The 19,988-nt window shown below is 41.4% G+C and overlaps 1 protein-coding gene and 1 long non-coding RNA gene across 2 annotated transcripts; both read left to right on the top strand.

Annotated features, from left to right (window-relative positions):
- The first annotated feature begins 4,780 nt into the window (after positions 1-4,780).
- On the top strand, positions 4,781-17,076 carry LOC108927226 (mucin-6-like). The gene is made up of 23 exons (XM_029249956.1): positions 4,781-4,792; positions 6,870-7,144; positions 7,837-7,972; positions 8,087-8,132; positions 8,221-8,315; positions 8,422-8,614; positions 8,926-9,051; positions 9,467-9,587; positions 9,671-9,803; positions 9,921-9,998; positions 10,108-10,177; positions 11,392-11,529; positions 11,610-11,756; positions 11,914-11,993; positions 13,009-13,141; positions 13,251-13,497; positions 13,661-13,701; positions 13,920-13,993; positions 14,106-14,260; positions 14,748-14,886; positions 15,637-15,741; positions 15,835-16,029; positions 16,691-17,076. The coding sequence occupies exons 1-23, from the start codon at positions 4,781-4,783 to the stop codon at positions 17,039-17,041; spliced, it is 3,090 nt and encodes a 1,029-aa protein (XP_029105789.1). The 3' UTR covers positions 17,042-17,076.
- A 466-nt stretch (positions 17,077-17,542) lies between these two features.
- Positions 17,543-18,656, top strand: LOC114909384 (uncharacterized). Its single transcript, XR_003797268.1, has 3 exons — positions 17,543-17,728; positions 18,092-18,211; positions 18,336-18,656. It is a non-coding gene; the product is annotated as an uncharacterized LOC114909384 (long non-coding RNA).
- Positions 18,657-19,988: the final 1,332 nt, after the last annotated feature.

Here is a 19,988-nt window from a genome sequence, read left to right as displayed (position 1 = left end):
TGTGGTCTCATCATTATAATCAAACCAATGAATGTCGTGTCAGCTGCAAACTTCACAATGGCGTATGTTGTGTGGGGAGTCATGGGTGAAGAGTGCATAGAGCAGAGAACTCAACACACATCTCTGCAGAGCACCAGTGTTCAGGGTGAGATTGGAGGATGTGTGCTCTCCTAACCTAACGTTCTGGGGATGGTTGGTCAAGAAGTCCAGAGTCCACCTACAGACGGCTGTGCTTAGGCCTAGGTTCTGAAGTTTGGACACCAGTATATTGAGGATGACCGTGTTAAAGGCCAAACTGAAGTCAACGAAGAACATTCTGACATATGTGTTTGGCCCATCCAGGTTCTCCAATGCAGTGTGGAGGATGAGGCTGATTGCATCCTCTGTTGATCTGTTTCCCCAATAGGCAAACTGATACTGATCCAGAGTAGCAGGGATGATGCTTTTAATATGTGCCAGAATCAGCTTCTTGAAGTACTTGGATATAAAGGGTGTAAGTACAATCGAACAATAGTCATTCAGGCAACTCACATTTTGTTGTTTGGGAATGGGCACAATCGGTGTTTTGAGGCAGGTGGGGACAACGGCGCTGGTCAAGTAGAGGTTGAAAATGCTGGTAAAGACTCCTGTCAGCTGGTTGGCGAATTTGCAAAGTACATGGCCTGGGACACCATCAGGACCAGCCGCTTTCCTCACATTGACACTGCACAGAACCCATCTAACCTTGTTAGTGTCCAGTGTCAGCAGTTGATGTTGATCAAGTGGCAGTGCAGGCATAACTGTTTCCCTACTATTGCTGTCTTTCTCAAAGTGGGCAAAATGCTCACCTTACATTAGCCCTGGATGAACTACAGGCAGGGGGCGCGGTGGCGCAGTGGTGCAGTGGGTTGGACCGGGTCCTACTCTCCAGTGGGTCTGGGATTCGAGTCCTGCTTGGGGTGCCTTGTGACGGACTGGTGTCCTGTCCTGGGTGTGTCCCCTCCCCCTCTGGCCTTACACCCTGTGTTGCCGGGTAGGCTCTGGCTCCCTGTGACCCTGTATGGGACAAGTGGTTCGGAAAATGTGTGTGTGTCTGTATGAACTATAGGCTGCTGTGTCACCTGCCCTATAAGCCTGGTCTCTTTGGTCATCCTAGGTTTCTGGTTAAGGACCAAATGCATTTTATTAACTGTGGTAACATTCTCTGTGCAGTAATTAATGTAGGATGGAACAGATGAAGTGTATTGCTCTAGAGTGTTGTTCTCGGCAAATACACTCTACTCTGTGTACTCAGAACAGCCCTACAGAGGTAACATTGCACCATCAGGCCTTACTCTAACCATTTTGCTAGTTGAAGAAGAAAATATTACACTAACTTGATCATTTTCCTTTTTCTCTACAGTGTGATATGTAATATGTCTGCTTGTGTGTATTTAACAGGAAACTTTTCCAGATTTAAAGGTTTTTAAAGAAATTTTAAACAATTACTTGTAGTATTGGTGTTCAGAAAATAAGGGCTATGGAAGCAGTCATCCTTTATTAAAATTATCTGCCCACAGAGCTAAAGCGAGAATATTCATCAGCATATATTTTATGATTTTATGACCAAAAACACTCTTTTCTGATACCTTTAGTGTTTTCCTTGCAGATCACCATCACTAAGCTACCTAGAGATGTTTATTCAGTATTAACAGTCCTAGAACCCGCTTTACAGCCAGCTCCACACCAACTGTAAATATTGTATTGAATCAACATTTTCCAGGAAATATTTCCATGCATCTACACTGTGATGGGCTGACATCCCATCCAGGGTATTCCACTCCTCAGCCTTAGGCACAGTGATTCTGGGATAGGCTCCAGATTGAGGTGACCATGCTTAGGAGAAGGTGTTAATGAAAACGTATGGGTAGATTTTTTTTCCATATATGGAGATGTTTTCTTGGTAATATAAAACAATGAAAGAAACACATTTTTTTTGTGGTGGAGAATTTATTTATCACGCACGTACACTGTCTGAAACCGCTTGTCTCAAGCGGGGTCATGGCAAACCTGAGCCTAACCCGGCAGCACAAGGCGCAAGGCTGGAGGGGGTGGGAACACACCCAGGACAGGATGCCAGTCCGTCAGAAGGCACCCCAAGCAGGACTTGAACCCCAGACCCACCAGAGAGCAGGCCTTGGCCAAACCCACCATGCCACTGCACCCCCTCGATTTATTTATCGTTGAATTAGATGTTAGCTTTTATAGGATTTTGTTATTGAGAGAAATGGTCACTCTATAGATCATAATGGCCACACACACACACACACACACACACACACACACACACACACACACACACACACACACACAGTATGTCTACAGCAGTTCAATAGTTCATTTTTGTGGAAGGGGTAGCATTTCTGCTGTTAATAGTTTAATGTGCTTCTACTGTTGCCAAAGTTGTAAAACAGCTAAAGAGTGCTCCTTTTTTGTGACACAGGTATAAAATACCACAACAAAAGTATAAATTGGATACTTGGTTAGCAAATATACACACACACTTTCTGAACCACTTGTCCCAAACAGGGTTGCAGGGAACCGGAGCCTAACCCAGCAACACAGGGTGCAGGGGACACACCCAGGACGGGACACCAGTCCGTCACAAGGCACCCCAAGCAGGATTTGAACCCCAAACCCACCAGAGAGGAGGACCCAGTCCAACCCACTGTGCCACCGCGCTCTCCTAAATAAGAGAATATCAACAGATAAATCATAATCTGTTTTAAAAATAATAATTTGTTGGATTTTCTCAGATCGTCACATTACTCATATACCTGTTTTGTCCTTCCATACATTTTCAAATGTGCTTATCCTAGTTAACATTACAGCAGATTTAGTGCTCTTAAAAAATACTGAAAATAGAATTTAAAAAATCTGGTGTCACGTTCCTGAACACTGTTAACCCTAAACCATGTCTAATAAGAGTATACAAAAGAATAATGTGATTGTGGAACTCTACATAGTTAATATAGGAACCCAGAAATATTTAGTGGATGAAAATCAATATTTTTAGAATTAAACATCAGGGGTATAAAAGTCTTCCAGTTGCAGTGTTAGTTTAAGATGTTATGATTAAAATTCCCTTTGTTTGCATGTTTAACAATGTGATACAGGATGATAACATCCTGTTTGATCAACAAGTTGTGAAAACAAGAAAAAATAAAATATCAATGCAGTTTGTTAAATACATGAAATGTAATCTTTTGTTCCATCCATCATAATTGAATTGCTGATATAATTTACTTTTCTTGTTCTACAAGTATATGAGTAAAATATATGAAAAAAAATATTTTCACTACATTCTAGGAATCTATTAATTTCCCTTGTTTATAACAAAGAACAAAGAAAAGGCGGGCTATTCAGATGAGGTGTGTGCACAAGGAATAAAAGGCCCAGTGTGAAAGGAGGTGCTCTGCTTTCACCCGACTGTCAGTCAGGCACCATGGCAGCTCTTTGGGGGCTCACACTTATGGGCATCCTAGCAATACTCTCAGGTACGGTCCTCATAATGACTTTAATCGGTTTGTTTCAAAGTGCTTGCAGCTTATTTTGAAATACACAGTTTTTTTTTATTTTCGACTCCATTCAATTAACATAATTTGCCTAGAAATTACACAGGAGATCATTGTGATTATGGAAAAAAAAATAGTTTTTTGCGCCAGGAAAATGTAATGGAGATATATGTTGCATTTTAATTTTGTAGTAGTTGTTTACAGTTAATGTGAAACTGCATTGTCACAGGTTCATTTAGCTGTAAGTAAACACTTCATTTGTGATATTTTCAGGATTTTTATCAAAAAGTTAAACTCTCTATGTATTTATTTCCTTCAATTCTGTTCAACTACTGGGATTTCCTTGTACTGGAAAATGTTAATATAAATTTTGCTTTTTAGGTAAAGCTGGCAAAACATCAGCACTGGAAGGTATGTATATCCATAATATAATGAAGTGCAGTAGGTTACAGCACTTCCATACAGCAAACAAAACAGTAGACATTTACATTTATTCATTTATCAGATGTTTTAGTCCAAAGAAATGTCCAATTCAAATCAATCACTGCATTTCACAACAGATGAATAGTCACAGATGGAGACATGTGATTGTTGAAGCAGAGATGGACAGTGCATCTAGTACCACTGTTTTTGCCAGTATGCAAAAGTAATTGTGACCAGTGAATGTAATGCAACTATATGCAGCAGTTAGGTGATGTAGAGACAAGAGGGTCAAATGTTCAGTCCATATACAGGATATGGTATATACTTCTCTACATTTTATATGATGATGGAAATCCACAGTTTTGATGTTTCGTTTGGCGAATACTGTGAAACTGTCTATCATTAACAAACTAAAACAATGTGTCATTGATACATTTACTAGCCTGCTATTTAGTTTCATGTAACTTCTCTGAAGGCGATATTATTCTTTAAACAAAACTGGAGATGTTTGCAGAAGAGAAAGAGTACACACACACATACACACACACACACACACACACCTTCTGAACCGCTCGTCCCATACGGGGTCGTGGGGAACCAGAGCCTACCCGGCAACACAGAGCATAAGGCCGGAGGGGGAGGGGACACACCCAGGACAGGACACCAGTCCACAGCAAGGCACCCCACGTGGGACTCGAACCCCAGACCCACTGGAGAGCAGGACCCAAACCAACCCATTGCACCACTGCGCCACCACACCCCCCCAAGACAAAGAGTATTTTAAATTTAAAGTAGAAACATTTTTTTCAGTGAAAATTCTTAAGATGAAGCTTAAAGTAGGATACTTTTCAAAAAAAGATTTTATCTGTAGACATATTATTTTGCACTATAACAGTATTACAGTGCAATATTACTGTCAGAAATGCCACTATTACGAAAGTTCAGCTCAGTTTCAGCCCCTAGAAGGGCTGGTAGCCGAGGCAAACAGACAGTCAAACACACAGTGGCTGAAACCACTTGTCCTGCCTGGGGTCATGGTAAACTGGAGCCTAACCCGGCAACACAGGGCATAAGGCTGGAGGGGGAGGGGACACATCCAGGATGGAACGCCAGTCCGTCCCAAGGCATCTCAAGCAGGACTCGAACCCCAGACCCACCAGAAAGCAGGACCCAGCCAAGCCCGCTGCGCCACCATGTCCCTCCTATAGTCAAATACCCGATATGTAAATTTAACTGTTACGTTGGACCTGTTTGCTCTTCCTTTCCCAGATATTTTCTGTCCTTAGTGTTAGTAACAAAGCCTTCCCCCTCCTCGCAGTAATGGGTTCCTAAAAAAATCCCTTGTATAGTAAATACTGATAAAGACATAAATACCATTAGTTTCAGTAGTAAAGAAACTGGCACTAATTTCTATTAAATTTTATGGTAAAACATGAAATTCCTTGAAATTAATGCAATTATTTCAATAGTTGACATTAGTTATCATAACACAACATAAAATTTTCCCTTCATTAATTACTGTATAATACTGTTTGGCTTGTTGTTGTTGAGTATTATTATTATTATTATTATTATTATTATTATTATTATAGGACATTAAAGATTAAATAAATCAATGAAAACAATGCAAATAAATTCAGATCTACCAAACAAGCTGACATAGTGTCCTGCAGCACCTGGGCTGTGCAATTGGATGTGGGTTTGATCCCTGCTCAGTGTGTCTAGAGTTTGTGTGTTTGCATGATGACTCTAAATTGCTTTTTGTGCGTGTGTGTGTGTTTGTGTTATATTGCTCTGCTTTTTAAACTCTGAGTGATTGTGTGGGAGTTTAGTACAGTGTACATAGTAATCACTGTAAGTACATTGTAAGTACTTTATACCTATCAGTCACTTTGGATACAGGTATTAGTTGCATACTATGTTAATTATAAATAATAATAATAATAAATTGTCATATGATGTTATTTACACCTTTTAGAAAATGTGTGTTGTACATTAAATACACACACACACACACACACACACACACACACACACACACACACACATTTTCCAAACCGCTTGTCCCACACGGGGTCGCGGGGAACCGGAGCCTACCCGGCAACTTCGGGTGTGGGGCCGGAGGGGGAGGGGACACACCCAGGATGGGACGCCAGTCCGCCACAAGGCACCCCAAGTGGGACTCGAACCCCAGACCCACCAGAGAGCAAGACCCGGTCCAAGCCACTGCGCCACCGCACCCCCCACATTAAATACAAATAACTGCCTATTTTATATGTGGACAGAGCAGTGATGCCATTGTCTTATTTTAGCTTATTTTTGCTGTATTCTAGCTTATTTTACTGTAATGACCCGAATGATACAGAACCGTATTAGAGATAATTTCAAAAGGACTGAGGTTTTTTATGGTTCCAATCAATAAGATGGACTGCTGTATCGTCCACAACCAATGACATAAATACCTTTAAGAACAAGTCTAATAGACCAAGTGTGCATTTTCATCCTACACAGCTTCTCTCACAGTCTCACTCTTTCGTTCCCCCTCATGCACACTCCCACAACCCTTAGGTAACACGCATTCTCTCAACCACGGCCTGAGATAAGGAACAGTGAACAACCATGGCTGGATGGGAAATAACACAATAAAATGCATGAACGTAACAACAAACTTACTTAGCAATTAAATAACAAATAATACCGCAAGGTGTTACAGTATTTTCTATATTTACAAAATAATGCATAATACATTTTAACACAATTGTATCTATTAGTAACAGTAATGTTTTTTTAGAAGGATCCTTGTATAACATACTAAATAAATCTAAATGGTCCTTCAGTCATGCAAAGTAGTTTTTCTCCCATATTTTATTGTATTTGCGGTAAATAGTAACAATAGCAGAGAAGCTGTGACAGCCCTGCTCACCTATTTGTTCATGTTCTGTGGTTACTCTCCTTTACTCTGCAGCATGTAAAACCTATGGGAGTGGGATCACTCAGCCTCTTACAGGAGAAAAGTTCTACGTGCGGTCCGACTGTCCTTTCAACTTCATTACCTTCACGCACGACAAGGTGGACGTCATAGTCACTCTGACTCGTGGAAAAAGTGGCCTCATCAGCAGAGCTGTAATCAATGTGAACAATGCCAAAATCTCTCTGGAGAACGGTCACATCATTGTGGAGGACCAAAGGTCAGTAACTTCTTCTTTTTCTTTTTTAGACATGACCACTATCAAATAGAGCACCATACTCACTATTTTAAATAACAGCTGTACATATGATCGCTCAAAGGATCATTGATTTTGACCTTTAGTGCATTCCATCCTATTAACAGCACGCCAACTGAGGCATGTTTGTGTGTCCAGTCAGGGATGTATTTTCACTACTTTATATTTACACTTGACAAATGCTAACAGAGTACTCTAGAATAATAGCACCAAAGTCGCTTAAGTTTTTTGGCAAAGGTTGGTGGATTTGAGGAGATGGACAATTCTGTGAGAGAAGTCACTCAGTTTTCGTTAACCACTTATCTCGGTGGTGATATGGGATCACTGGGTGGTGACAATCCACTGCAGGGTAGCCTCACACACACACACACTCACACACACACACACACACACTATTGCAGTTTAGGAAACCTACGTGAACACAGGGAGAACAGGCAAACTCCGCAGAGATTGAAGCAGATTCAAACCTACATCTAAAAGCCCAGGTGCTGTATCATAGTAACACTACCTGCTGCGCTACCGTGCCACCCCCGTGAGAGAAGAGCAAATGTTAAGAGAGACAGTGAGCTGCACGGTAAATAAATAAAGATAAATGATTTGTCTCTGGATGACTTTCAAAGCCCTGGTTAACTCTTCTTGTGGTTCCCTTTCGCCAGCGTGTCTGTTCCTTACAATGACATGTATCGGCACATCTTCCAGTATGGCATCTACACAAAGATGAAGAGCAAGGTCCTGCCAGCAGCTTTCTCCATTTTATGGCAAAGTTTTGGGAATGAGATCAGTTTATTCTGGGTAAGAGGTCATGGGTCTTTTAGCCAAACTGTCTTGAAATCTTGGAACTGTGGGACTCCTTAGTGTCACATGCATGCGCTCAACATGAGATGATGAACAATGCTGCCATTTCAGGTGGAGCTGGACACATCTGATATCAAAGGCTTGACCGGCTTTTGTGGTGGGTACTTTTTCATTTAACGCTGCAATTGCTGCCGGAAGGACTAGAGAAGTGTCACCTTCCTCAGTGTCTCTTCATTTCACTGCAGATGGTAACCCAGCAAATGATGTACTCCGAGGAGAACAGTGTCTTGTCCAAGCAATGTATACACAGGACTCAGACCAGTCGCTACCCTCTCCAAAGGTTTGTGTTTCAAACATCTAAGACAAAATGAAACAACTTTCTCTGAGGTTAATATTGAAACTGCATTTCGTACCAGATGTTTAATTTGTCACTCTCTTTTTGTCAGGTTGATTGTCAAGCTTTGTCCTACATGACAAATTGTTTCAGTGATTTGGACTGGACAATGACACTTTGTGGGCACAATGTTGACGGCTTTGAAAAACGGCCGGAAATTTACTGTCCATTTTTTAATGAAATTGCCCACAACTGTTTGGAGTTTTATTCTGAAATCTCAGACTGGAGGATTAGAACTAATTGCCGTGAGTAGCGTTTTCACAACAGTTGCAGCGTTTGAAGTAGAAATTGTGCTATTTATGTTTGAAACAAAAATCAAGGGTAACGCTCCTGTGAATTCATTCAGTGTGGTAGTTTTAGAGAATGGAATACAGGGCCCGATGTCTCACTTTGTAATGCTTTTGGCCCTGAGATTTTTTATACCCTTTATTCCTTATACCCTCTTTTGTGGTATTCAGTGCTGATCACAGTGAACTTTATTTGATGCTTTTTTCAAACGGATTGTTGGATTAACATAGAACACATTTTAAAACACGTTTTCTTTATTCAAATGTAGCTGAACCAACTTGCCCTGGAAACCTTATATTTCAAGAATTTGGGCCCGCCTTCTCACCGATTTGCTCAAGCTCACAGTCAGATGTGGCAAATTCAGAAAATATCACCACATGTCTTTGTCCGCCAGGTGAGTGTCTTGAATGGTTTCAAAAAGTGTGTGTTCTTGACATTACTGACGAATAACTTGGCTCTCCCTAGAATGTTCCTTCATGAGATATGATTATTTTGCCACAAAACATGATTTTAAATAAATGATCATTTTTGCCAAGTTGAGCACTGCACTATATTTATTCAAACAAAGGGCTTCCTGTTATTGTTTGTTCAGGAGCTTTTCAAACCGAATGCCTCTTGCATCAAGCTCAAGCAGACCTTCATAAATATTTCACCTCTTGAAACAGCTTTCACACAAGCACACCCTCATGCACACACATACATACGCACAAGTCGATGGAGGCCTCAGATACTTTGATTTTGTGGTAAGCAGGACTACAGGTGCAGCTGAGTGTGAAGTAAACACCGTCAGTGGAATTGCTGCCTCTTAGGTACTGTTCTCAACGACCTGGAGCCTGGGAATCTCTGTGTTGCTCCGCAAAACTGTCCCTGTGTCCACAACGGCCAAGTGCTTCCACATGGTGCTGTTTTGGATGAACGGTGTCAGACATGGTGAGGAATCCGCTAAACACTGGATACTCGTGATCCTTGAGAGTGCTGTCTTGAAAAAGAGAAACTGCCCATCTTTTTGACAGTAAATGTCAAGGCAGAGACTGGACCTGCGAGAAGAAGACGTGCCCCGCCATCTGTACAATCGAAGGACGATATGTGACCACTTTCGATGGCAAATACTACACCTTACCTGGGATGTGTAAATATCATGCTGTGGTAGGTTTACAAAAGCAAAAATACAGTTGAAAGAGCAACAGTTTTGATCATTATTTAACTGCAGATGTGAACTGGCTGCCAAAGTCACTTTTCTGCTTTTTTTATCATTATTACTAGGGGAGATACTGGACTCTTTCAGTTTCCTTTTCTACCACAAGTTTTACTGTTAGCCAAGTTTTGCTGAAAATGTTTGAGGTACGTCCTGTTTCTTTATCAGCATAAATATTTCAGTCTTTTTGTCAGTGTAAAATTGTGTTACTTGCAGTCAGTTATGTTGAAATCTGCTGTTTTTTTTTCCCTGCAGACTACATTTACCTTCTCCATGGACGGTGTGCAAGCTGGTGATAAAAACATCAAAGATGTCTATCGCACCGGTTTGTATGAATAGCAGAGACTTTATTTCTCTTGTGTCATTATTCAATCACTTAGCTGTGACATTTTTCCATTCTGACCTACAGTGTTAGAAATACTATACCCAGCTACTTATAATTATGTACCCATTTGTGGTAATTTTAGCAAAGACGCTTCAGGGTTAATAACTTCATTAAAGGTACTAAATTAGTGGAGGTATTTGAACCTGTATCCTTCAGTTGCAAAGTGACAGCTTAAGCCAGTACACCACTGCTGCTCTGATTGTTCAGTTAGTTTATGTGTCTTAAATATTACATCCATGAAAGGTGTATGAACAAAGTTTTTAATGGTAAACCACAGTCATTCTGGAAAACCAGTAAAAATGGTAAATAAAAACAAATTCTGCCAGAAAGCAAAGAACAAGTAATTCTCACTCTTAAGAGTCTAGTCATCTCTGTGTATAATTTTTCCATGAACATTGTATAATCAAAAATGATCTAACGCTACATCAGCTGGTTTCTTGCATTTTCCCACCATGGTAAAAGAAGAGCACAAGAAAAACACAATAATTATTGCTATTGTAGCAAGCAATTTATTTCATACTGATGAAACAAAATAATGAGAATTACTCAGAATTTGTTACGCTGCAGGTTATACTTAATGATTGTGGAAGATGTTATCGTTCCAAGTTTTCCTCATAACCTAAGTAACGTTGAACATTTTCAGCTGTCGGTTAGTACTTATTAAATCAATAATAATATAAAATACAGTGCTTTCTCATCACATGTTTTGACTGTTATTTCATACAGAGCAGTTTCCTGATGTATGACATACTCAAATACAGTACTGTTTTTAACACAATTTATTATTATTTCACAAAATACTACCCGTGCAAGGACATTTCTTCATTTAGCAGATACTTTCCTCCAAAGCGACACCTCCGAGAGGAATACAACATTACTTACTGCCCTTTACACTGCTCCCAGAGAGACACTGTCACGTTTACCTTCTCTGGTTTGATTTTACATATTTGTATTTTAATGTTCCATTTTGACTGGGGTCCCATCCAGGGTGCTTTCCCCCCAGCCTTGTGGCCAATTATTCCGGGATAGGCTCCGGACCCTCGTGATCCAGACCAGGATAAACGCTTAATGAAAATGGATGGATGGAGGGATATTCAAATCTGAATATACTGTCTGTAACAGAATTATTTCATTTTTTGCTTCCTTTCCCCCAGAAAATGTTACGGTATTCTGGCAAAGTTCAATGTTCGTTCAACTGCACGCTTCCACTGGGATGAGTTTACAAGTTCGAGTTTCTCCAACAGTCCAGCTGTATCTGACATTACCAGCACAAGAGAAAGGCCAAACAAAAGGTATGACTTTGTCTGTGAGATACAGTAAACCCTCTAGTTTAATCGCTGTTCGCTGAAGCGGCAGTTCTTTGACTTCTTAGGAATTTGTGGAAACTATAACGATATCACGACGGATGAATTCATCTCCTTTACGTCATATCCTGAGAGCTCGTCGGAGGTGTTTGCGCAGTCCTGGGCTGAGCCAGGATGCACACCTGGTCAGAAATGCACCATCTCACAGACCCCAGGTAACGCTCCTCTTACCCTCTATCATGACTCAGCTGCTTCAGTCGACATTATATTTATTATGATGTAGAGAACCAACTTTTTTCACAGAAGCGTAGCAAAATAAGCAATCAAAGTTGTGTAACATAAACCAACAACATTAACTCTTTAAATTTGCAGCTAAATGTCTGTACCTGAAAGATCCAAATGGAAAGTTTGCTGCGTGCCACAGCATGGTAACAGTTGACAGTTTTGTTGAGGTAAGGCACTCTTCTCCACAATATGTGTCTGAGACCTGTGGCATCCCATGAGAAATACTAGTGTTGCCACGGTTAGTATAAGGACAACGCCCAAGGCAGGCAGGCGGGTCCAAGTGTAGTGGTTTCACATATAAATGGTTTACCTGGACCATGTGACAGGAGCAAACCATCAGGCAAAGTGAAAGTGAACAACAGTGTGCAAGATCTGCAAAGGACTGCTCTTCAGCTCTCCATCTGTTTCTATTTATATTTATTCAATTAGCTGATGCTTTTCTCTAAAATGACTTACAGTATTAAGGTTACAATTAGTTACCCATTTATACAGCTGGGTCATTTTTACTGGAGCAATTTTAGGGTAATTACTTTGTTCAAGCATAGTACAGTCAGAGATTGGGATTGAATTTGCAACCTTTTGGGTCTAAAGGCAACAACTCTAACCACTACGCTACCAGCTGTTTGGCAGGAACTTACTGTGAACACCGTATGATATAGTACACAGGTGGAAAGGAGCCCTCGCTGAGGCCCATGCAAAGACTGGAAACCAAAGATGTGACACGGTGGTCTTGTTGACACACACATGTTCCTTTTTTGGGTATTGACAGTCCCACAGCTGCAACAGACCCTATGTGCGCTGCTGACAGTTATGACTGATGGAGGCTGTCGCACTTCACTTTGGGTGGCTCTGTTCTCTCATATCGTCACTGCCGCATGTTGCGTGTGCCAAACATTTTTAAGTCAGACTTTGTGAGCCAGATATGGAGCAAAACATATGCAAGACAGTCTCACAGTGTGTACTGAGCATGTGATGGAGCTGAAGCTGCGTTGCCTTGGTTGTCAGTCTGATGCCAGTGGTTTTCAAAAGGTGTAGGAACTTGGAATGAGGTCTTAAGAGACCTTGTGGACTAAAGAGCGAGATGAGATGGTTACACCCAAGAATGTGTCTGCAAGGAAACAAGAGTAGAGACACACTTGGGCTGTGTTCCTGTACCTGTACAATGTGTCGTGATGTTTGCAGGCCTGTGAGCAGAGCCAGTGCGGCTGTTCCGGAAATAAGGAAGAATGCCTTTGTGTGGTGCTGGCCAACTACGCCCAGGCTTGTGCCAAACAGGGGGAAACAGTGGAGGGCTGGAGGACAGTCATAGATTGCAGTAAGTCCATCCGCTCCATGCTCAAACTCTGCTTCTCTCTATGTCAGAATTATGAGAGAACGCGGCCTTTTCTGCGTTTCAAACATTGTTCTGTCATTTTGAATTGCAGCGACTGAGTGCGACCACAACCAAAAGTTTGAATACAACATGCAGGCTTGTAACCGTACCTGCCGGTCTCTGTCGGAGCCGGACCCCACCTGTGAGGGGGTCAGTGACCCGGTCGAGGGCTGTGGCTGTCCGGAGGGAACGTACCTCAGTGAAAACTCTAAATGTGTGCCCAGGATAGAATGCTCCTGTTACTATGGGGGAAAGGTGTTCTCAGGCTCTGAGCCAGTGGAGGTCAATGGACAAAAATGGTACGTTTTGTGAAGAATGTCATTCAGAAACACGACTACCTACAAAAATGTAACCTCTGGGGTTTTTCACTGATAGTACGTCAATAGCTATTGGAACTAATGTGGTACTTTTATGGAATTACATCATATTGCAGAAGCTTACAATCTCTACTGCTTTTTCTAGCACATGTGAACACGGAAAGCCTGTTTGCACAGAGAAACCAGGTAAACTTTGTCAGATATGTTTATGAAGAATATGGATTTGATTTAGACTCATGTAATAATTACACTTTGATTTTGTGACACCAAAGAGAGGTTTATAGCCAAAGTAGGAAGGATTTGTTTCAACTTTGTAAATTTACTGCATCCATTGACTACTTTATGTAAGCTTATGAGTATGAAGTGCAGGAAGTGCACTTTTACTGTGTTTTACCGTTTCTTAGCTTGCCCTCTGCCAAAAACATACAAGCACTGTTCTGGACTTCAAAGAACATGTGATGCCTTGACAAAACCTATGGTAAGTTGAAAACAACACAGAAACAGTAACAACAACAACAACAATAATAATAGAGTCCTTGTAAACAAACTCTTTCCAGCGTAACAATGTGCCAACAAATGTCCATTTCTAGATTGAGGACAAGCTTTGTCAGAGCGGCTGTTTTTGCCCAACTGGCCTATATGAAGACCATTATGGCAATTGTGTTCCACGTGAGAGCTGCAGTTGTGTGTCTGGTGAAGAAAAATACAGATCTGGAGATGTGGTAGAAGACAATTGTAAAACATGGTGAGTATGCAATTTTCTGCCCCAAGAAGAAAGCAGAGCCTTCATATTTCCAGATCAGAAATCTTCCGATGACTGATTTTTCTTTTGCTTACATGTGTGATGTTTGCATTTATAAATAATTTTGTAATTCCTCAACAGGTTGAAACCTGAATCCCCACTCTGAATGAACTGGGAAGCAATACATTTCTTAATTTATCTTACACCTTTCTCCAAAGAAACTTATAGTTATTTACTCAGTTGTGGAGCTGGGTAATATTGCTGGGGCTGTTTAGGGTTAGTACCTTGTTAAAGGGCCCTACCAGTAGGCCTTGAAGCTATAACCTCCAGGTCTAAAGGCAGCAGCACTAACCACTGCAGTACCAGATGTTTCATTAATGATAGCAGTTGTAAATATGTTACTTATATGGTATTCCTTCTGAACTTTAATGTAATATCATAAAGCTGTGAAAATGTGTATAACACAGCGGTTTCCACCCTGACTCCACAGCACTTGCAAGGGTGGGAAATGGAACTGTCTCTCCCAAGAATGTCCCGGGAAGTGTCAGGTGTACGGGAATGGACATTATAAGACCTTTGACTCCAAATGGTACCACTTTGATGGGCACTGTCAGTACACTTTGGTTGAGGTAAATTTCACAGTGATTACTACTTCTGGTCTGGGGTTCTTGCTTTATTCACAATGTTTCGGGAAACATTAATACAAGATGATACCATGGGACAAGCGGTTCTGAAAATGTGTGTGTGTGTGTGTGTGTGATACCAAAGTCTTTGCTGGTTGTGTCAAAGCAGTTTTCCCAGGATGCAGTAATGTGGGTTCCAGATACCTTCTGGTGCTGCAGTTCTAGCCTGATGTGCTTGTAGCTTCTTTACAGTTCAGATCAGAGGATGTCATATTGAGCTTGAGCACTGAACTTGTGAAATATCAACTTCATTTCCACGCTTTGCAGTAGTTGTAACAATTTTAAAAACTGCTGTATTAGAGTGGGAATGACAGACTGTTTCCTGACCTTTAGTGTCTCCATAGAAGACAGATTTGCAGCACAAAATTTCACTAATTCATCAACAAATATGAGTGAGATGCAGGATGACCTGCTAAACCTTGAGGGACACACTGTGGGCTAATTCAGTATTTGCTATGGAGGAACACAAGGCCAGAAAAGTATTAAGAAGTTGATTTTCAGCTGAGGTCCACAAATTTCTGATAATGTGGCTTTACACAACTGATGCTGTAAACGCTTTGATCGACACAGTCATTCACTTCACCACAGACAGACAGAACTGCAAAAAACTCAGATGTGCAATGAGTTCTCATGCTGTTGCAAAACAGGAGGGTTCTGGTTTGGTCAACTTTCTTATGATGCCTTGTTGCTTCGCAGGACTCCTGTGGCAGATCCAGTGGGTCGTTCTCCATCACGGCTGAGAGTGTTCCATGCTGCGATGCAGCCCTAACGTGTGCTCGCGTCATTGTGATCAATCTTAAGGTGCTGGACCTGTGTCACTCCACATTGCTTTCACTTCTTCTTCCTCTTCTGACTCTTGTCTGACGTTTTCACAAATTGCTGTCGTTTGAACAGGGTGAGGTTACACTGACACTTGAGGACATGAATGTGAAGGAGAACCTTCTTCAGCCACAGTCCTCTGAGAACGTGGTCCTGTACTCAGTCCACACTTTTGTCCTATACATTGAAATATCCATTCCCAGTATGGGCTTGACTGTCATCTGGGACAAGAATACCCGACTGACCATCATAGCTGACGAAATGTTGAAGGTTGGTAATTCAGTTATTTGTTGTAAAATTGTAGCGTGTGTACTATAGCACAGGCAGGATTACTCCTCAGCGAGAGTACGTTAAAAATGAAGGACCTTCAAAATATCCTGAACTCAGAACCTGAATTCATTCCTGTTGATTAGAACTTAATTAAAACTAATTTCAGCAAGGACACCTTACAAGTATAGTGTTCCATGTTTTGGAATAATTAGTTTACCATTAAAATTTCATGCATTAATAACTTAATATAAAATGTAAATATAAAATATTAAAATACTGTATAATTAATAGACATTATATACAATTTCTAACATACAGTTAACTGTATCAGTTTAATTACTAAAAGCATAACATTTATTCTTTATACTGCATTTATGAAAGCAAATCACTAAAAAGTAACTTACAGTACAATTCTCAGAATGATTAAAAAAAAAAAAAAACACACACATATATTGCTAACATATGGAAAAAAGTAGTGACCCTGACCTGACTGAGTACACCACACTGAGAATGAATGAGACTTTGAGAAAATACAGCCAATACTTTGTTTGAGGGGAGACATCAACACAACTTAAATTCAGAATAAATGAGTGCACATTTTTCTGAAAATATGGGCTCCCTGTGTGATCTTCACCTCTGACCTTCTTGGTGTGATTAACAGCAAAAAGTGTGTGGACTGTGTGGGAATTTTGATGATGATGAGACAAACGACCTGCAAACACGGTCACTGGTTCAAGTGACCAACGCGCTGGAGTTTGGAAATAGCTGGAAAACGACCACCCCACCCTGCTTAGATGCTGTAAATGAGACATTTCCCTGTGAACGCTTCTCTTACTGTGCTGCGTGGGCAGAGCATCGCTGCAAGGCCCTCATAATGGACACTTTCACAGAGTGTCACCAAAAGGTATGCTGTCCTGCTCTTATTCATAAAAATGTCTGCTGCTTTCACTCGTGTAGTCTGTGTAATGTAAAGCTATTCATTCATTCATTAAGAAATCGTAACAGGTCATGAGAACTTATCAAAAGAGTCACGAGAAAGAATCTTTAAGAAAGTAACATTGAACGTTCTCAGATTTCAAAACACTTCTACTGTCAGTACAACTGCCACAACCTCTGACTGCTGTAATATATGCCGTACATGTACATTTATTCATTTAGTTGATGCTTTTCTCTAAAGCAACTTATAATGTAAAACTACTTACCCACACAGATGAGCAATTCAGGGTAAGTATCTTGCTCAGCAGTGTTACAGCTGGAGTTGGGATTTAACCTCTGACCTTTGGTTCCGAAGAAAGCAGCTCTAACCACTATGATACCAGCTGCCCTATGTGTTCCAGACGTTTGAGTAATGCATTTCTGAGGAGCCCATTTTTCCCACCAGTCAATTTCCTGTTTGGCAGGAAATGATGCTTCTAACCAGGGGATGCAGTGGTGCAACTGGTTTGTCTGGGTCCTGCTGTCTGGTGGGTCTGGGGTTCAAGCCCTGCTTGGGGTGCCTAGCGATGGATTTCTCTACTCATGGTTGTTTTGTGGTCATCCTAGGTGGACCCTCAGTACTACTTGGAGGCTTGTGTGAAAGAGACGTGTTCCTGTCAGTTTGAGGGGAAGTTCCTGGGTTTCTGCACTGCTGTGGCAGCCTACGCAGATGCATGCAGTAGAAAGGGCACCTGTGTCAAGTGGAGGACACCAGACCTGTGTCGTACGTATTGCAGTGAACACAACGACATGTACTCTTTCTCAAGTGCCCAAGAAATTAAAGTTACTTACTGACACATTCAACAGAGAAAGGTTGTATATACAGTTGCTGTTACCTAATATGAATTACCCTTCCTTGGATAGCCACATACAGTACATTAACTACATCAAGGCAGGTTATGAAATGTATGCACCTTGCTAAATAAAAACCACCCAGGTCTTTCTTGTTGCTTCCATCTGTCACTTGGCGATGAAATCCACTTTGCTATATTACCTGTATTGCAAATAGTCCTATGAGCCCTCATCCATGGCGTTGCTTGTCAATGGGGAAGGGTGAGACTCATGTGCATGTCTGTGTCCACTGTAGCGGTTTACTGCGACTACTACAATGAAAAGGATGAGTGCACCTGGCATTACCGAGCATGTGGGCCCAGCCCAGAATTACTGACCTGTGGGAAGCCATTCAAATTCTCTGAGAGCCTTGAAGGTAACAGGTCATTTCCCGTGGCTTCACATCCTGGTTGTTAGTCCTGTATTATCACTTACAAATAGCAAAATGTTGTTGAAGAAACTGAACTACAGTGTCAGAAAATGCTTCCATGTCTTCAAAGGTTGCTACCCACAATGTCCCCCGGATAAGCCATACTTTGATGAGAACACAAGAAAATGTATGACGACGTGTGAAAAACCTACTACAGCAACACCTACTACAACAACGTCCACAACAACAAAAACGACCACAACAACACCGACTACAACAAGGACCACAACACCTACTACAGCAGAAACAACCCACACAATAATACCTTCCACAACAACAGAAACAACCCCAACAATTTCAACTTCCACAACAACTGAAACGACCTCCACAATTACAACTTCTACAACAACTGAAACGACCCCAACAATAACACCTTCCACAACAACAGAAACAACCCCCACAATTTCAACTTCCACAACAACTGAAACAACCTCCACAACAACATCTTCCACAACTGAAACAACTCCCACAATTACACCTTCCACAACAACTGAAACAACTCCCACATTTCAACTTCCACAACAACTGAAACGACCCCCACAATAACACCTTCCACAACAACAGAAACAACCTCCACACCATCTTCCACAACAGAAACGACCCCCACAATTACAACTTCCACAACTGAAACGACCCCCATAACATCTTCCACAACAGAAACAACCCCCACAACATCTTCCACAACTGAAACGACCCCCACAATAACACCTTCCACAACAACTGAAACAACCTCCACAATATCTTCCACAACTGAAACGACCCCCACAATAACACCTTCTTCAACAAGTGAAACAACCTCCACAACATCTTCCACAACAACTGAAACAACTTCCACAATTACACCTTCCACAACATCAGAAACAACCCCCACAATTTCAACCTCAACAACAACTGAAACAACCTCCACAACATCTTCCACAACTGAAACGACCCCCACAATAACACCTTCCACAACAACAGAAATAACCCCCACAATTTCAACATCCACAACAACTGAAACAACCTCCACAACAACATCTTCCACAACTGAAACAACTCCCACAATTACACCTTCCACAACAACTGAAACAACCCCCACATTTTCAACTTCCACAACAACTGAAACGACCCCCACAATTTCAACCTCAACAACAACTGAAACAACCTCCACACCATCTTCCACAACAGAAACGACCCCCACAATTACAACTTCCACAACTGAAACGACCCCCACAATAACACCTTCCACAACAACTGAAACAACCTCCACAACATCTTCCACAACAGAAACGACCCCCACAATAACACCTTCCACAACAACAGAAACAACCCCCACAATAACACCTTCCACAACAACTGAAACAACCCCCACAATTACAACTTCCACAACTGAAACGACCCCCATAACAACATCTTCCACAACAGAAATGACCCCCACAATTACAAGTTCTACAACAACTGAAACAACCTCCACATCTTCCACAACTGAAACAACCCCCACAATTACAACTTCAACAACTGAAACGACCCCCACAATAACACCTTCCACAACAACTGAAACGACCCCCACAATAACACCTTCCACAACAACTGAAACAACCTCGACTACATCTTCCACAACTGAAACGACCCCCACAATAACACCTTCCACAACAACTGAAACAACCCCCACAATTACAACTTCCACAACAACAGAAACGACCCCCACAATAACACCTTCCACAACAACAGAAACGACCCCCAC

Source organism: Scleropages formosus, chromosome 2 (assembly GCF_900964775.1).
Source record: "Scleropages formosus chromosome 2, fSclFor1.1, whole genome shotgun sequence".
Classification (NCBI taxonomy): domain Eukaryota; kingdom Metazoa; phylum Chordata; class Actinopteri; order Osteoglossiformes; family Osteoglossidae; genus Scleropages; species Scleropages formosus.
This window is presented reverse-complemented; position numbering and strand designations above follow the sequence as displayed.